At 41.6% G+C, this 19,133-nt stretch overlaps 1 protein-coding gene across 17 annotated transcripts in view; it reads left to right on the forward strand.

Annotated features, from left to right (window-relative positions):
• The first annotated feature begins 1,703 nt into the window (after positions 1–1,703).
• Positions 1,704–19,133, forward strand: part of MTSS1 (MTSS I-BAR domain containing 1) — a 147,285-nt gene continuing 129,855 nt past the window's right edge. For 16 of the 17 annotated variants that reach the window (XM_039359851.1, XM_039359842.1, XM_039359852.1 and 13 more), the window contains exon 1: positions 1,870–2,093. In XM_039359851.1, coding sequence (XP_039215785.1) covers positions 2,022–2,093 — 72 coding nt within the window. In that variant the 5' untranslated portion in view covers positions 1,870–2,021. Of the gene's footprint in view, positions 2,094–19,133 lie in introns of all 17 variants that reach the window. The other variant, XM_039359856.1, reaches the window with a different exon arrangement.

Genomic DNA, 19,133 nt, shown 5'->3' on the forward strand with positions numbered 1-19,133 from the left:
TAGAATAGAATAGAATAGAATAGAATAGAATAGAATTCTTCATTGGCCAAGGAATTTGTCTCTATTGCATAAGGTCTCTGTACATACAAACAGCAAAGTGATAGGTCCTATATCATAGTAACAGGCATTAAACATAATATACAAGTGATAAATCATAAATCCAAATAGGAGAAGGTAGTAAGAAAGGTGAGAATATGAGAAATATGAGACAAATAATATCAATACAGCCCTACTACATGGATATAGATCTTTAGGGAGATATTTTGGGAGAATATAAGGTAGACCTCGACATAAGACCACAATGAAGCCCGAAATTTCTGTTGTTAAGTGTGAAATTTGTTCAGTGAGTTGTGGCCCATGTTATGACCTTTCGTGCCACAGTTGTTAAGTGAATCACTGCAGTTTATAAATTAATAACCCAGTGGTTAAGTGAATCTGGCTTCCCCATTGACTTTGCGTATTAGGTGATCACATGACTTTGGGGAACACAGCAACGGTCATAAATATCTGAATTTTGATCACATGATCACGGGATGCTGGAAAAGTCGTAACTATGAAAAAACAGTCATAAGTCACCTTTTTCAGTGCCATTGTAAGTTTGTTCGGTCAGTAAACAAACGGTTGTAAGTTGAGGACTATCTGTATTGGGAGAAGTCCGCCAAGCGTGGCTTAGTCAACAAACCAGGCTGAGTTTCTGGTGTTAACACAAGCCTTGGTCACTGCGGAAGGAACGGAGGGAGCTCCAATGCACACCTTCAGCCAGCAGCCAAGACCTCTTAAAGCATCAAAGGAGCAACTCCCGCCTCTCAGGTAGAGCTAGCAAGAGCCAACGACTCAGCCCGCCTTCTCCCAGCCTTTTCACCAATCAGAAGCCGCGGCCCGGACATTGGCGCCCGTGACGTATCTTCCCGGGGAAACTGTGAAGCCGCCAAAGCTGCTCCAGATCGCGCTTGCGTGCAGTCGGTCGTGCTTTGGTGGAAGAGGGGAGGCGGGCTGGCGGGGAGTTGAGGGGGGTGAGGCAGGAGGAGGAAGGGAGGGAAGGGAGGGTTGTTAGCTGTGGAATCAGCACGCCGGAGGGCTTTCCTGCGGGGGTGGGTTCCTTTTGTATTTTGATTCCCTCCCTTTTGGAGGGAGGAATGGACATTTTATGAGCTGGGGAAAAAAAAAAAAATCTGGTGTCTGTGAATAAAAGCGCTGGCGAGCATCTTTCTTTCCGCCAGCTTGCCTTGATGCATTCAGTGCAATTGCTTTTTTAAATAGCGCTTTTGGATTGTATTTTTTATCTTAGCTTTTTTTTTTTTTTTAAAAAACAACAACTGGAACGCGCATTCTTAGAGCAAGGCGCAGACTTGGTACCCCTCTCTCTCTCCCCCGCGCCCCCCCAAATCCCCGGGTATTTTTTTTTGGGGGGGGGTTTTTGGCAAAATCGGATCCGCAGCTGCTAAATGAATAGTGGCTTGCGAGGGAGGGGGGCTGCTGTGGGCGGCAGAAGACAGGCTGGTGCATCCGAGGCGTTGTTCGCTCGCTCGCCTCTTTTCTGTTGAAACCCCCCCCCCGTCTAGATCGGAGTTGCTGCTTTGCGCGGGCATGAGCCAGGATGGCCATTCGTGGGGTTGGTCTCTGCCCTTGCGTGGGGGGGTTGCAAACACTTTGAGTCTCCCCACCCCCATCCGTGGGATTTTCCTCGGGGTTGCTAGGAGCTGCGCTTAAACTCGGAATCGCCCGGCTGCAAGCGAAGAGAAGGGAGTTGGCGCGGGCGAGAAAGCCAGCCAGCCTGCCTGCCTGCCTGCCTGCCAGTCCGAATTGCGAGCTTCCCTTCGCCTTTTTCGTCGTGCATCGGGAGCGAGCCAACCTCGGGATTTTCTCTCCTCCCGCCTTTAAACGGCTTCCTTTTATTCTGCCTCCCGCCTGGTCGGGATCCAAAGGCGAGGCTCCGATTGGGGAAAGGGGGGGGGACGTGTAGAAGAGAAGATCGCCCCCAGTCGTTGCTTTGGGGTCCTCGGAAGCTGGGGGGCAGAAACATGGAGGCGGTGATCGAGAAGGAATGCAGCGCCCTTGGAGGGCTCTTCCAGACCACCATCAGTGATATGAAGGTAAGGGGGCCTGCGGGGCGGGGGGGGCTCTGGATAAGGGGAGACGCGGGGTGTGTGTGTGTGAAAGAAGAGCCCCTCGAACCCCGCCGCCTTTTGCAAACCTGCGCAGGAGAAGGGCTCTCCCTCCGTCCCACCTGACTCGAGGAAGTGGCTGGGTGGGTGGGTCACTAAGCAGGCAGTGAAGCGCCAAAAGGCTAATTCCCAGCGCACGGAGGGAGCCTTGCCTTGCCCAGGGCCTTGGTTGAGCTCCAGGTCCCTCCCGCAGGCGCCCCATTTCCCTTCTGGTGACGAGAGCCGCGCGGGTTTTCCCTTCGGGGTCCTCGAACCCCGCTTTCCCTGGCCCAGGATTTCTCTGGTCTGCTGGAGTGCTGAATAATGGCCTTTCGAGCCGAAAGGGCGCAGCCCAAGCCTCTGAGCATCCCGAGGAAAGCATTTCAAGTCTTTATATTGGTTGTTTTTAAGAGTTACACCTCCTCTCCGTCGCTCTGCTTTATCTGGATCGAAGGGAAGAGTCAGCAACATAGGATATTAACACCGTAGTACGCAAAGGCTGGCCTTGTTTAAATGCTCACGCTGCCCTTCCTGATGTCGTGATAAAGACGTGAGATATTGTAAAAGCTTATGTTACGAATAGATGTATTTAATACGTCCGAGTTGCCAATGGTTGAACATTCCCTGCTAGTTGGCTGAAATGGAACTTCCATATTCAGTGGCAAGATACCTTTGAGAATCAACTGTTGGAGAGTTAATGGAGCCAGGGCCATTGGTTTTGTGACTCCCTTTTCAATTTTGAGAATACTGTAAAAAGAATTAGGATGGGGTTTGCTGTGATAAATCATGCCAGTGCCCAGATGTTTGGGGGGAAAAAATGACCCGAGTCATGGTATATGCTGGTTTTGTAAAAAAGATACTGGCCTGGTTTTCTGTACAAGTGGCTGGCTGAGAAGTTATTGGTGGAAATAGTTTTTTAAATAGTGAGAACCCCGGTGAAGTGGTTCAGATCCACACTTGGCAACAGGAAGGTCTCTTTGGGGTGACTTTGAATCACTTGTTTTCTCTCTGCCTGGGTTGTGATTGTGGAGAAAAATGAAAGGAGGGCACAATGAGTACACCATTGAATGAAAGGTAGCATAATAAAAAGCTACAAATTAAAATTAAAACCAGTTTTTTTTTTTAAAAAGGCTTTTTTCCAAGAGACTGATGAAAAAGGTCTGTGGTCTTTTCTCCCCGTTTTGCTTGACTCCAGTGGACCCTCATCCTTATGCTGTCCTATTTGTCCACTCACCTAAATGAAATCCCTTAGTTCCTTTTGGCCAGTACTTAGACACAGCTGGACAGTATGTGAGCCCAGAATTGCAGTAAAGGAAGTCATTTCAGCAATAAAATGCAATAGTGTGACTTGTTCCTAGTGGTGTCCACAGTGAAGCCCAGTCACATTGGGCTCAAGGCTCATGGTTATCTGGCTGTTAGTTGTGAAGGGGGAAGAACCACATAAATGAGGTGTGTTACATATTTAAACTTTTATCTGGATCGAAGGGAAGATTCAGCAACATAGGATATTAACATCGTTTTACGCAAGCTGCGCCAGCCCAAATAAACTGTAGGAAGCAAGGAGGGACAAGTAATAATGATATAAAACAATTCCATATGATCATGTATATGTGGCAGTACAATAGTGCCAGCTTCTGTTCAAATCCCTATGGATTACTACAGCAAGGTTTCGTTTGCCACGCTGCAGATCCTTAATATTTAAAACTAACTTGCACCCACTGAGGTTGAGGTGGGGTTGCAGAAATAATTCCCAGTTATTTCAGCTGAATTGCACAACTGAAAAGCTGAGATTGCAGCTGGAGAAAATGTGAAGGTTTTTTTTCTTTTTTAAAAAGGGAAGCATGAAGCTGTGTGGGTGAAGAAACGAATGGTCAAAATTCAACTGACGGTGGCATTTTTGAATAGTTAAGAAATACAGCTTTTAATAGCGTGGAAGATGGATTCTTTTTATTTTCTCTCTGCTTCTTTTGGCAACACCCCCCCACACCCGGAATTTGGAAGTGCATTGATTGGTTGAGTGGGAACAGTCCCCATGAACAGTGTTAATCAAACAATGGGCCTAATTCCACAGTTTTTTTTTTTAAAGAACCTTTAAAACTGGATTCTTTTGTACTGTCATCTGAGCAGGTCTCTGCAGATGTTTTAACAGGGCTGCTTGCTTCCATATGAAAAGTATGTCAGGAGTTTTGTCATAATGAACTCTTTGTGGTGTGGTGTGGTGTGGCTGAATCCCAGATCTCTCCCTTTGTTGAACGGCATGTAAATCTCTGGGGAAGGAGGTCCAGAGCAAAACCTGTAATCATTTTCATTAAGTCCGTTTCAACCATGGAAATGCTTTAACCAGATGCCTTCTTCCGCCAGCTGGACTCTATAAGTAGGCATTGCTAAAAGCTGGAGCTTTTATTCCCTTTCTTAAAAAGGAAGCAACATCAGTTTGGGAAAATCTTGTTCTGTGGTACTTGCAATTGATAGTGTGTACACCTGGAACGCCTCCACACCTCGGAGCGTGTGTTTACTTATTTACTGGGGTTTGATAACAGAAATAAATTGGAGCTATAATTATCTGCATTTGTTAGGGGGGAAATTCTATGGAGAAGTCAAGATTTTTGATCTGTTTTCAATCTTGTGATGTCATTTTTAGACAATATTTGCTGATACACTCCAGAAGGGGGAGCTGTGCTAGGCTCTTAACAATTGCAGATCAAAACAGTCCTGTGGCTCCTAAAAGACAAGCAAATTTGCCACCCCATATAAGCTTTTCTGGACCAGTTGCCTTCTCAAATGCCCAGCCCTTTTGCTAAAGCAGGCTGTTTCCAAGACCTAGATCCAGTCCTTAAATGAAACAGGATGTTTTCCCTGTTGCTGCTACTGACTTTGCTAATTGGGGGCATGAGCAGGGCTTATTTTGGCTGTAATCCCTTGCACATATATTTAAGAGTAAGAGTCATTAAATCCAGTGGGGTTTGCTTATCAGTAAATGTGACACAGGAGTGAAGGACCTGACCTTTTTTTCCAGACACAGCAAAAAAAAAAAAAAAAAAAAAAAGGAAAAAAGGGGATGGGTAATGGGGCAGATAATCATACAAAAGTATTTTGAAAAGGCTGTGTGTCTGGGGATAGATTATTAGCAGGCAAATAGAAAGAAACAAAATGCAGACTCACTAGGATGCATGCTTGAACTGATGAGAGAATTTAAGATAAGCACGATGTGGTTTCTTTCCATGGCAGTATCAGCATTGCTTTGTTTTAACTAAATGGCTGCATGGAGTTGCACAATTCTAAGAAAAACCTGACATATCTGGTTTTCTATTGTCAGGCAGTTAGCAGGGGGCTCCCTCCTTCCCCTTAAGCCCACTACTTGACCCAGTCTGTTTTCAGTGGGGGCAGTAGTTTGCTGAAATAAACATGAACCTCTTGGATGCTCTTTAAATATTTCAGAATGCAGCTTTAAATATTTGCAGGGATCCGTTCCGCCTGACGGATTGGAAACCAAAGAACCTCTAGTATTACCTGTCACGGGATACCTGAGGGTGTAGCTTTGACAAGTCAAGGCAAGGACAAATCCTGTTGAACACCGTGTCCTGTCCAAGCTTGTTGGACATGGTTTTAACTCCTTCAGTTGAGTTACCACCTTTGCGAAATAATGAATAAATTAACTTTGTGCAGAGCAGAGGCCTCCAGCCTTAAATGCAGTAGCATGTTAATTAGGCCCTCAAAAGACTTCAGTGTCTTAAACATTCTGATTTATTACACTGGCCTTCTCAGTTGAAGTATTGATTTGGGTATCAGTGGTGCCCTTTTATCTTTTTCCTGGTACTAAAAATCTAACAGCTGTCCACATTCTAAGTTTTCTGTTTTGGTTACAGTCTTCAGATTTGTTTTTAACCTTCCATATTGATCCTAAATACTGACAGGTTAAGCCAGTGCTTCTCAACCTTGGCAATTTTAAGATGTATGGACTTCAACTCTCAGCCTTATTGACTGGGGCATTCTGGGAATTGAGGTCCACACATCTTAAAATTGCTAAGTTTGAGAAGCACTGTGGCAAGCTGTTTTAAGATGCACAAGAAAATGTGGACAACTTTTTAACTAAAGAACCTCTGATAATTCTACTTGCTACTTGAATATTCTGATTTTATTGAAACAGAAAGTTTGGAAACTTTAAACATAATTTCAGATGTTATAGATTAAACTAAACATTCCCTCTTTTCACAAGCTTTGTAATAGCAAATGGCACTTCCAGGATTAAAAATGTCAACTATATACATATATGTACTGTGTTGAGTGAACCATCCATATATAATTTATTCAATAAGCCATGATAGAACATGGTCGAATGTGTTGTGCAAGCTTAGCCCGCAAGATTCTGAGTGCCAGTTGAAGAACTGCATTGATTATGGATTTATATGATTTATATGATCTGAAGAAAATCCAAAGTATTGAAAAGTAGCTACTGTCTGGAAACTTGGCAGAAATTTCATGCTCTTCTTTTTTAAAAAACAAAAGACAAACCTTGAAATAATTCAGAGTTGCAGTACATTGAACTGGGATCCCCTGAACATAGAAATATACAGGTCATATGGTGTAAAGTTGTAGTAAAAATTGTTATTTAGTACATAAATTGCTGACCTCTTCTGTGCACTCTAGTTCAGGGATGTCAAACTGCTGGCCCGTGGGCCGGATGCGTCACTCCGAAACTGCGCCCCCATTGCCGGCAGTGGGAAAAACCTCACGATACGTCCCGCGACATCGCGAGTTTGACATGCCTGCTCTAGTTGGATCCCACTGCAGCTTTTTTTTTAAGTGTGTGAGAAAATGCTGCTTTTAATGTTTTAAACTCAACCTAGTCTCATTTTCCCAAGTTTATGTTGGATCAGGGTCAAAAGAATTCTCCCCAACATATGCAAAATCACCAAATAAGGGAAGTTTTATAGCCCAATGTGTTTTAAACATCTTTTCTTCCAAAGGCTATTTTAAGGAATAGAAAAAAAGGGTTTTAGCTTGAGGGGGTAACCACTAATAAGATAAAAGTGATTTGTGTCCACTCCTTACATTCATCAAAAGGCAAGAGAACTTTTCACTGTGTGAATACAAAAATGTGGTTAATATTTTGTTGCCTGTCTTGTCTGCTTAACATTACATTAGGATTGTAGCCTATAGTTAAAGGAATAGTAATTCTGGTGATAGTTACTCTGTCCTAACTCCCTTAATTAGAGTTCGTATGGGCAGGTGCATCAAAGATTGGTAACTGGTCCCAACCAAATGCCCCAAAGGTGCTTTTCCAAAAGGCAAGTGGACTTTCTTGGTTTTTTTCTTTGAAAATGTTTTGCTTCTCATCCAAGAAGCTTCTTCAGTTCTGAACTGAAGAAATGTCTTGGATGAGAAACAAAACATTTTCAAAGGAAAAAACCAAGAAAGTCCACGTGCCTTTTGGAAAAGCACCTTTGGACAACCATGATTGAGAATCTCCATAGACATCCTAACCAAATGTTTGTCATTTTGCTTGGTGGATTTGAGAACCCACCCGTGTCCCTGCTAACACGTAGTAATATTGGGAACAATGGCTCGATCTCCATTCTTGCCTTGAGCCACATATTCTAAAGTGCATTGCTTGCAACTCTGTTTTTTCTTTAAGGGTTATTTTGTTTGAGGTCATTTTTGCCTTCAACGTGTCTTTTGTCTGTCTTAGCTAAATAGACCCTGATCAGTGAAAAAGTATTCACTGGATTTTTTTCCCCTTTGCCACTGAAAGCTATTAGAACATCATTTAGGCCCCAGTATGTATAAAAATGGCTGTGAAAGTTGGACCATAAGAAAGGCTGAGTGCCAAAGAATTGAGGCCTTTGAACTATGGTGCTGGCTGGAGAAGACTCCTGCGAGTCCCCTGGACTGCAAGGCGATCAAACCGGTCAGTCCTAGAGGAGATCAACCCCGACCGCTCTTTAGAAGGCCAGATCCTGAAGTTGAAAGTCAAGTACTTTGGCCACCTAATGAGAAGGAAGGACTCACTGGAGAAGAGCCTAATGCTGGGAAAGATTGAGGGCAGTAGAAGAAGGGGACAACAGAGAATGAGGTGGCTGGATGGAGTCACTGAAGCAGTAGGCATGAGCTTAAATGGACTCCAGAAGATGGTAGAGGACAGGAAGCCCTGGAGGAACGTTGTCCATGGGATCGCGATGGGTTGGACACGACTTTGCAACTAACAACAATATATAGAAATATAAGAACATAGCAAGGTGGCTTAATAATGAAGACTCCTGCCTCCCACTCGGAAAGTTGAGAGTTCAATCTTACGTGATGGCAGGTATTTCTCTGCACACAAAGAACAAATTTCTGCTGTGAACTCCAGATAGGCATCAGGAAGGATATCCGGCCAACTCAGCTCAAGCACCCCGACACTACCCCAAATTAAGGGATTACAGGGTCGTAAATGGGGGGTTTATATATAAAAATATGAATGTATGACTAATTCCAAAGTGAAGTTCTAATTTCATTTATTACATTAAATGAAATAATCTTAACATGCGGTAGGCCAGTATAAAAACCCGTATACGTTGGTAAATTAAAGTGATACAGATGGCCAGCTCTGCCATTTAAATTTTGGCTCCTATCATCACTGTGAAGTTCTTACCACAGGGATTGTAAAGGTACATCTTGACCCACTCAGCAGAAATTTATGGAGCCTTCTTTAGAAGGGTGGGATCATTGATGCTTATCTCCCTGGATAGATTACAAAATCATTTCTAAAATTCTGGATCTCCACTGGTCTATATATAGATACATTGTCTTGAGAGCGAGAAAATTTAGGGCAGTAGTGAGTCTTCCCAAAAATAGCCATGCATTCAAAATCACTCCAGGAGCTCATCATATAATCTTTGAGAAACCCACAAAGCGTTCCAGAATAACATCAGTTATCTGTAAGCCCAAAATTGGCATTTATGACTCCAGTATCCGGAAAGCACTGGATCAAATAGAGGTCCATGGGGCATAGCTGGACAAAATCTATTGCTCACTCAGAAGAGCATTAATGATTTATCTTAAGCACTGAATGAATCTCCAAATGTATGGATGAATACTCCACAGAATTGAATTTTGTGGATTGAAGGTAGAACTTTTTAAGCTCAATGAACATTGCACTTATTTGCCAGAAAACAAAACACACTTCTCCTCATTAAGATGCTCATGTTAGCTGCTAAGGATGGCGCAGAAAGACTTTTCTGTGTCAGAATCTGTACTACTATCCACTGTTGAGAGAAATATGAGTTCTGCAGGACAGTATCGGGCCATCTGTCCATCCACACGAAGTGGACCATCAGCCAGACAAAGATCTCAACATAAAAGCAATCCATAAGAAGGAAGATGACTTTGATATTTTGAAACAGCCATGTCAAAGCCTAAATTGAGACCCCATGAAAGCCCAAATGAGCTGTTCATGCCAGAACTCAAATATGGAAATGAATCACCATGGAGGAATGGATTAAAATTCTGGGAATTGAAATCCACAAGTCATAAAAGGGCCAAGTTTGAAGACCCCTGACTTAGTATGAAACATTCAGCCTTTGCTGCATTGCAGGTAGTCCTTGACTACAACTCATCACTTAGTGACCATTCGGATTACCCCAAAGATGGTTACAACACAGATTTGAAGTTCTCCCCCTCTGACCCCCTCAGACACTGAATCACATTCTAGGTGCTTGGCAATCAGCCTGCATTTACTGCTATTTGCAGCGTTCCATAGTACTGACCAAGATTTATGGGTTGTTGGTTTTTTTTTTGCCACAAACCACCATTTACTTCCAGTTTCTGGCAGAAAATGTTGACTATGGATAATGGATTTGCTTAATGACCGTGGCATTTGCATTGGGACCACCACATTTTCTTTATGACTTCTGCAATTGCTTAATGACTGCTGCAAAAAAAAAAATGTTGTAAAATCGGGTCTATCATATTGATGACCTGTTTAAAGGATTGGCACAAATTATGACTGTTATTCTGTGCTCATTTACAGTTATAAGTCAAGGACTCCCTGTAGTTGTTATTCATGGAATCTGCAACTTGTGATTTTTTTCACACACAGTTTATGTTCTGTTAGTATAATTATGATGCTTATAATAGTGGATGTGTTGTGAGCAGGGCCTCCTATATACCAGGGGTAGGCAACCTTGGCTCTTTTATGACTCGTGAACTTCAACTCCCAGAATTCCTGGTCCAGCCACACTGAGGGGAAAGAGAGAGTTTCCAAGCTGAGCCATGCTGGCTCAGGAATTCTGGGAGTTGAAGTCCACGAGTCATAAAAGAGCTAAGGTTGCCTACCCCTGTTATATACCGTTTAATTTTTAATAAGACAGAGAAACAGACACACAGATATAATACATATATAGAGAGAGCAGTTGTATTTTAACAATTCACACTTTGATTTTATCACATTCACTGACCTGTCCTTATTTCTTTATTCTGCAGTTCTTTCCTCTTCCTCCTCCTCCTGGAGGAGATTTCTCTTTTTTTTTTTTTTGCCAGCACATTGTATTGATTCAAAATACAGCTGATTGTTCACTTGTTTGTTTGTAATTATGTGCAACCAACTGGTCCTTCTTGTTCTGCATTTCTTTGCCACTATAAACAGCTGCAGTATGTTTCTTTTCAGGCTTGGAAAGAGGGGAGGGGAAAAAAAACACCCTTCTGATTTCTCTCCTCTGATCTTGAGTGTTGATCTTGGAAACAATCAACCGAGCAGCTGTCTCACATCAGGGTTTCTTTAAACCAATGGCATTGCTGAGTAAACGGTTAGCTATTTTTAGATATTCGGGCAGTTGCTGTGGATGGGGGAGGCATACTCCCTAAGGAACAGAAGACAACTTCCAGAGCAAAGTCTTCCCTTCCTTTCATCATGTTCTAGAATGGGTGGGCAACTATGGCAATCTTACGACCTGTGGACTTCAACTCCCAGAATTCCTGGGAATCCTGCTAGGGATGCTAGTTTGAGGGATTCTGGGAGTTGAAGCCCACAGGTTGTAAAGTTGCCATAGTTACCCACCCCTGAGCTAGAAATACGGGTACTATTCTACAGTCTTTGTTAGCAGCTCAAGCTATTGCAACAGTTTTCAGAAATAAAGCTAGTCCTGGACTTACGACCACAATTGGGACTAGAATTTGTTAAGTGAGTCATTCCAGATTTTATGAGCTTTTGTGCCACAGTTGTCAAGCGAATTACTGCACTCTGTTAAGTGAACCACACAGTTGTTCAGTGAATCCAGTTTCCCCCATTGAGGTTGCCTTGGGAAGTAGGCAAGATTGGAAAATGCTGTTCTTAGAGAAGTTTCTTTGCTGTTGAGTCCAACGTTATACCACAAAAGAGTTTTACAGAATGAGTTTCTGCAAGGAATTCCGTCAATTGCTATGGGAATATATTAGCCTTTGATAATGTTTGTGTAGTTATGCACATAGGGAAATTAATGCATGGAAAGATAGGGATGCTTGATCAGGTATAACCTCTTTAATGTTGCATTGTGGCTCTCGAGGGCTCTAAAACAACTTACCTGAAGTCAGTTTAATGCATCATACAATCATAAGACATGGCATCAGAAGCCCAGTGTTTTTTAACCTTCTTCTTAGGATAATGGCAGAAGGATGACCCAAGTTTAGTAGCTTAAAACTATAGGCGATACAGCTAATGTTGAAAATTTTCGCATCTCTTCATTAAGTTGGATCATACCAAGATAAAGTCTGTTACAAAGAAAGTAATTTGACTTATCAAGGAAGGCAGGCCAGATGCATTTATTAATTAGATATTTTTAGATATTCAGGAGCTCAGCAGAGCATATGCGATGTTTCATTTTCCTAGTTTCTCCTACATCAACCCTATGAGTCACAATCGTGGGATGTTTCATTTAATGACCAAAAGGAAAGTGAGGTTGTAAGCCCATCATGGTCCCGTGATTTTTCCACTTGGCAACTGCAGCACTTGTAATCCCCAAATAAGGACTGCTTGTGTAAACCAACCATTATATTGTCGGTAACTTCATTGAAATTTCATGGATGGACATTTTGCCAAATTGCTAAGAACTCAGCTTCACCTTGGAAGTTAGATCAAAAGGTTGGTATTACTTTAATGGACGAGAATTTGGTAAAACAGATTAAAGATCAAAACCGACCGCATATAAAGAGAATTTATAATGTTTTAATAGAAATGGATTCGGAAATGGAATTAGTTAAGGATTGTATGGTAAAGTGGGCTCAAAATATTCAAGAACCGACTCCATTGGATACATGGGGGGTAATTTGGGTCAGAAATGTAAAATTTACCCAGGCACAAAATTTAAGAGAAAATTTTTATAAAACGTTTTATAGATGGCATCTGGATCCTAAAAAGTTGTCTTGTATGTATCCTAATTTACAGCCCAAATGTTGGAGATGTGGTAGTTTGGATGCCACTTATTTTCATATATGGTGGACTTGTAGAAATATAAAAGCCTTTTGGATTAAGATTTGGTGGAACATTCAACAGATTTTCAAGAGAAAGATAAAGTTTACCCCACAATTATTTCTGTTGGGTGTTATTACAGATTGTGATGCTAAAGAAATTAATTTGATGCTGAATTTGATAACAGCTGCAAGGTTACTAGTAGGGCAATATTGGAAGAAGGATTGTTTACTTACTATAGAAGAATGTACGCTTAAAGTGTCAAACTTAGCAGAAATGGCTAAGATTTCTGCTTACTTGAAGGATCATTCACAAGAAAGATACACTTCGGTTTGGAGAAGATGGATAAATTATATTCAGAATAAATATGGGACTAAAAAGTTTCATTTAGCTTATGAGTTAATTTTAGAGTATTATGATATTATTTTTAGTATTAGTATTGTTTAACAATTTGGAGATTGTATTGTTTAATAATTAGGATATTAACTTGTTTATGTTTTCATTATTATGTTTATTTTCAATTTGTTTATATTTATGTCAAAGGGGAGTTAAAGTACATTATGGACTTGGTTATTTATATAGTTGGTTAATGTTAGTTAGATTATGATTATCATATTTGTAACCCTGTACTCAGCTCTGGGAAGTTGGGGAGAGAGGGGGGGGGTTGGGGGGTTATATTGTAATTTTTATAAAACTTTTTAATAAAAAAAAAGAACTCAGCTTCACCTTGTGATTTCCCCCCCCCTCCTCAAATTGATAACTAGATGGAAAAGCATTGCGAATTGGAATTTTGCAAAAAGACAGATGGTTTAAAACAGGGGTCCCCAACCCATGGGCTGTGACCCACTACCGGACCTGGCCTATTTGGAATTGGGCCGTGCAAGTGGCTGACTGGAGTGCAAGCACAGCTCAATTTGTGTGGGTCGGCTGGCCAGTCACTTGCATTGCCCAGTTCCCCTCTCCCCCCAGCCTGCCTGCCAAGCCACAAAGGTTGGGGGCCGCTGGTTTAGAAGAACCACGAGAGTTGCAAATCTTTTACAGATTGGAATTTGCTCTTTGCTTTCTGTTTTGCAAGTGGCCTTTTCCCTCATTGATTGAATGAAATATTTATGCAGCAAATGTCATGCAACTAAATAAACCCATTTCTTAATCAGTGAGCAGTGTACAAGCTGACGTATCTCTATGGGCAAAGTTCTTCTGTACAACATTTTGATATGTTCAGTTTAGGCTACAAAAGGTTCAGATCATCCTGTATGGTAGATTTTTCTTTGAGAGCATTTGAACAACAAGATGATGCTGTTTAGCGGATTCATACTGGCTAGGGATTTCTGGGAGTTGAAGTTCATATCTTAAAGTTGCTGAGGTTGAGAAACGTTGGTTTAGGGACTTAAAGTAGAGGTAATCCTCGACTTAACGACCATAATTGAGCCCAAAGTTTCTGTTGCTAACCGAAACATTTGTTAAATGAGTTTCTTGCCATAGTTTTTAAGTGAATCACTGCAGTTGTTCAGTTAGTAACACGGTTGTTAAGTGAATCTGGCTTTCCCATTGATTTTGCTTGTCAATTGGTCACAAAAGGTGATCACATGCCCCCAGGATGCTGCAACTGTTATAAATATGAGTCAGTTGCCAAGCATCTGAATTTTGATCATGTGACCATTGGGATGCTACAACGGTCCTAAGTGTGAAACAATAAGCAATATGACTGGTTGTTTAGTGACTGTTTGAAGTTATGACAGACCTCCCAAAAGATACTTATAACTCAATTCTGAAGTTCTGATAGCTACCCCCCCCCATCATATTTATGGCCATTTGCAGCATCCTGTAGATACATGACTGTGATTTATGAGTTTTTTGCCCCAAAGTGACATTTATAGGTTTTGGCAAAAATGGCCCATAGTGAACAATGGATTTGCTTAATGAATGACTGGGGATTTGCTTAACAACCACTGCAAAACATAAAATCGAGTTGGTCATAGGGGTGATCACATTTACAACCGTCATAACATATGACTGTAATGGGCAGGCTGTAAGTCTAGGACAGGGGTAGACAACCTTGGCTCTTTAATGACTCGTGGACTTCAACTCCCAGAATTCGTGAGCCATGGCTGGCTCAGGAATTCTGGGAGTTGAAGTCCACGAGTCATAAAAGAGCCAAGGTTGTCTACCCCTGGTCTGGGAGTACCTGGAATACATTGGAGGAGGAGGGAAGAATTGCAGCTAGTCAGGTGTTGTTGTTGTTAATTGCGAAGTCGTGTCCTCCCCATCGCGACCCCATGGACAATGTTCCTCCAGGTCTTCCTGTCTTCTACCATCTTCTGGAGTCCATTTAAGCTCACGCCTACTGCTTCAGTGATTCCATGCAGCCACCTCATTCTCTGTCGTCCCGTTCTTCTATTGACCTCAATCTTTCCCAGCATTAGGCTCTTCTCCAGTGAGTCCTTCCTTCTCATTAGGTGGCCAAAGTATTTGAAGTCAGGTGTTAAGTGACTATAATTTTCTTGTCTTAGTTCCTTCCCAAAATTGGAAGCTATAAAGGCCGGAAAAACAATCCAGCAGAGACTTGGGTAATATGCATGGAAACAGCTTGTTCTGCAGGAAAAATGAGTGTGCCGCTTGTGCAAACAAATAAACCTTTATTTATTTAAAATACCACCCCCCTTGCTCAGTGAATCACATGGGCAGATTTGCCCTGAGATGATCTATCTGATTTGTGATTTCTACCCCACTTAGAGCAGATACCTATTTAAGATAATTGTTTCTACAGCTGCAATCCACAAAACATTGCCAACTTACACAATTCTGATGTCCCACTGAGGATAGCTGGCAAAAGTATAAAAAGAGGACTCTTTCCTTAGCATCTCTAATAAAGGAGAATATTTGTAGCTCAGGGCTGACATGAGGGGCCTTGGTGCGCTCCGAGCTTGCTTGTTTTCTTGCAGACGTTTCATCATTCCAGATCAGCATAGATCGCGCAAGTTGAGCTGCATGTGTGCATGCCGCCTTACCATTTGTACAAGGGCTATGTGCGCATACACACATGTGTGCCAGCCCTCCCCTCGTGCAGCCCAGTTCCCCTTACCCTCTCCCCCAGCTGGGCCACCAAGCCCCAAAGGCTGGGGACCGCTGGCATAGATTAACTCCAAGGTTAACATCAGACCAACAATCAAGTAAACAATACTCCAATCAAGAAACTGCCGAAGAGCCAAGAGTAAACAGCCCAACCAAAGAATCTCTAAAGAATCTCCATCAACACTTGACAGGCAAGTCACTAGAATAGAACTGACAGCAAACTGCATTCTTTATTAGCACTGATGATGTTACCTAGTGTGGGTAATGAAAGGTCTGCAAGAAAACAAGCAAGGTCAGAGAGCACCAAGGACCCCTTAGCTTAGCATTTCTAAATAGAAGTCATATTTTAGGGGTGTGTATAATTGGCTGTGGGAAGCTTTTCTTTTCCTAATTTCAGATAGCAAAGCAATTTTCTTCTCTGCTCACGAAAGAATGTGCAAGAAATTCGGGGTCAGAAAAGGCCAGGCATGAGATTAGTGCTCCTGTCTTGAATCATAAAGTTTTCCTCTAAATCTCTTTTATTCCACAGTTAGGACAAGCAAGGCAGAAAAATACATTTAGGGCAACTGTATCTCTGGAGATATTGCTGCAACTCCAATTGTATATCAGCTAAATACAATTGATTTAATTTAATCAAGGTTGTGTAAATTCAAGACTAATTGAATCATAGCAATTAACCTGAATTAGTTATCTCTCAATCATCCACACTGGATGAATTCATCCCCATTTTAACCTCTTTGGTGGCTTAATAGCTTATGGCTAATATGAATTTTTTGATCTTTAAATTTAATACAGAGGCTTAGAAAATAAGTAAATTATTGTAGGGTAATTTATTTGGAGTAAAAGATTGTGATGTGCATAACATAGCTGAAGGGTTTAGAAAACTGAAAGTGGGGGGAAAAAGCAACGTTCTACAGTTGTAGTACAACTAACTGAAATAGGAGCCATCTTTTAAGCTAATTAGGATGGTGTGTTTGTTAAACTTTAGTATTTACAATGTGATAATAGCAGTCCTTGATATTAGGATTATGCTAGAATGCAACCATTCTCAAATTAGTGTTCTCCAGAATGTTCTCATTTAGCATATTTGGATAAGATTGTTTTCTTAATGACAAATGTCAATGTTGCTTTGGTTTTAGACATGTTTCTTCCTGTGTCAGAGGAAGATGACTTGAGTAGCACTTTCTCAAAATACAGGTTAGGGGTGAAAAACCTGTGCCCGTCAAATGTTTGGTGGCAATAAGTAGCATTGCCCTTTTCATTTGTTATTCTGTTCGAGGTTGAGTTTTGAATCACCTGACATTTGAGTCATCTGATTTTGGTTTGAGAGAGAATAATTGCTATATTAGGTTGCATGTGTTATTTCCACCTGGATTTTCTTTCTCAAGTGAACATAATGAAAATGCACGTTAACCATGAAGAGAAGCAGAAAATTGCTTTGTAGTATAATGAATAAGAGATTAATCTTCTGTTTGATTGGAAGAATTATCACAGCCAGTTGGCACTTGTTAAGTGAAGGGGATGGAACAAAGAATCATAGAGCTGGAAAGACCTTGGAGATCTTCTAGTCCAGCTCCCTGCTCCAGGCAAGATCCTTTTGCCATCACACTCAAAAGATTTTTTTTTTTTTTGAAAACCTCCAGTGATGGAGCACCCACAACTCCAGGAGGCAAGCGACTCCATTGATTAATTGTTCTCACTATCAGGAAATTTCTCCTTAGTTCTAAGTTGGATCTCTCTTTAACAGGTTTTCACCCATTACTTCTAGTCCCTCCCTCTGGTGCTTTGGAGCATAAGTCAATCCCCTCATCTCTGTGACAGCTCCTCAAGTACTGGATGATATTGTTAAGCGAATGGGATAATGTTGCAATAGATTTTTCAGGTTGTAAGAATCTAGGTTTTCCTTTTTGCCTGGAAGAAAATGTCTGTATACCTACATTGATACCTACAAAGCCTCCCCTTCATCATGTTTGCTAAGTGTGTGGTCAACATAGCTGTCCAGTTTATGAGCAGCAGAGCAAATAAGGATGCCGTGGGTGCACTTAATGTGATCCTCTGATGTTGCTGAACATATGGTACATTGGTTTAAGTTCTTGGACTACAACAAGCCTGGTCAAGGTCCTAGTTTATCTCCCATCATGAAACTCAATGGGTGATCTTGGTCATCCACTCAGCTCATCTTGATGAGTTGATGATAGGAAGCAAGGTTGGAGAAGTCTTATGTGTGTTTCTTGACTGGTTATAAATCTGAGGATTATAAATCCTCAGGTTATAAATCTGAGGATTAAATAAGTAATTAGGTAAAGGATTAGACTGAATGTTATGAAATCTAATACAATGAAAACATAGGCAAACGCTTCATGTTGTGTTAAGAAACAAAACGGGGGGGGGGGGGCGAATCCCTGACAAATGAATTGGATGGTTTTGAAGCTCAGTGAAAATGAACCAGAGAGACAAGAAATCTGATAATGCCTGAATGAATTGCTGTTTTGTTTGGTGCTTGTGCTGTAAAAGGTGAGGCTGAGGCCAGAGAGGGAGTCTTTCCTGCTTCTTGGTACTTCAAAATCATCAACAGTTGACAGATCTTTTGCTCAGACCAGAGTTGCTCCGATCTGGTTTCATGATTATCCAGAAGTGACTGATCCTTGACAGAATAGTGTCTCTGTTTAATGGGTCTTGCAGTGTCTCCTGGGGAAAGCGGAATGATCCAGGCGTTGTCAAATTGCCCCAGAGCAATTGCAGCCTTCTGTCGAAACCAAATCAGAGTTGGACTGAGTTTGAAGGGGAAAGGGGATTAGGAGGCTGGGAGTGGGGGTAGGAATTGACTTGCCCTCCTTGCATTCACTCCAGACTTTGTGGTTCAAAATTTGGGCGTGGGGGAAGGAATTGTGGTTCATACTTAGAAGAATGCATCAGATTATTTTATTTATTTGATTTTTATCCTATCTTTATTATTGTTTACAAATAGCCCAGGATGGGGAACATGCATAATATTCCTTCCACCTAGTTTCCCCACAACAACAGTCCTGTGAGGTAGGTTGGGCCTAGAGAAAATGACTGGTCCAAAGACACCCAGCCGGCTTTCATGCCTAAAACGGGACTAGAACTCACCCTCGCCTGGTGATTGGCCCAAAGTCACCCAGCTAACTTTTATGCCTGAGGCTTGGAATAGAACTGGTTCCTAGGCCCATAATGTTAATACTAGACCAAACTTATTCTCTGTCTCAAATACATAAAATAATTTTATTTTATATGTTGAATAACATATAACAAAGTTGGTTAACATATAACAAATTGCCCCTATAATGAGTTGGCATGGATTTGTCTTTTTCTTTAAATCTGTTGCTCAGTTATCAGAGGCCTGGAGCTTCAGGTGAAGATTGACCCAGATGAGGGAAGTCTTAGGAAGGCCTTCAAGTCCTCGTATCTACAAAGGAGCTACGTCAGGGTGCTCCTTGTACTCTGTAATAAATTTTCCTTGTAAAAAGGCAAGAGTT

Source organism: Crotalus tigris, unplaced genomic scaffold (assembly GCF_016545835.1).
Source record: "Crotalus tigris isolate CLP2741 ecotype Arizona unplaced genomic scaffold, ASM1654583v1 scf7180000019137.2069052, whole genome shotgun sequence".
NCBI classification, from domain to species: domain Eukaryota; kingdom Metazoa; phylum Chordata; class Lepidosauria; order Squamata; family Viperidae; genus Crotalus; species Crotalus tigris.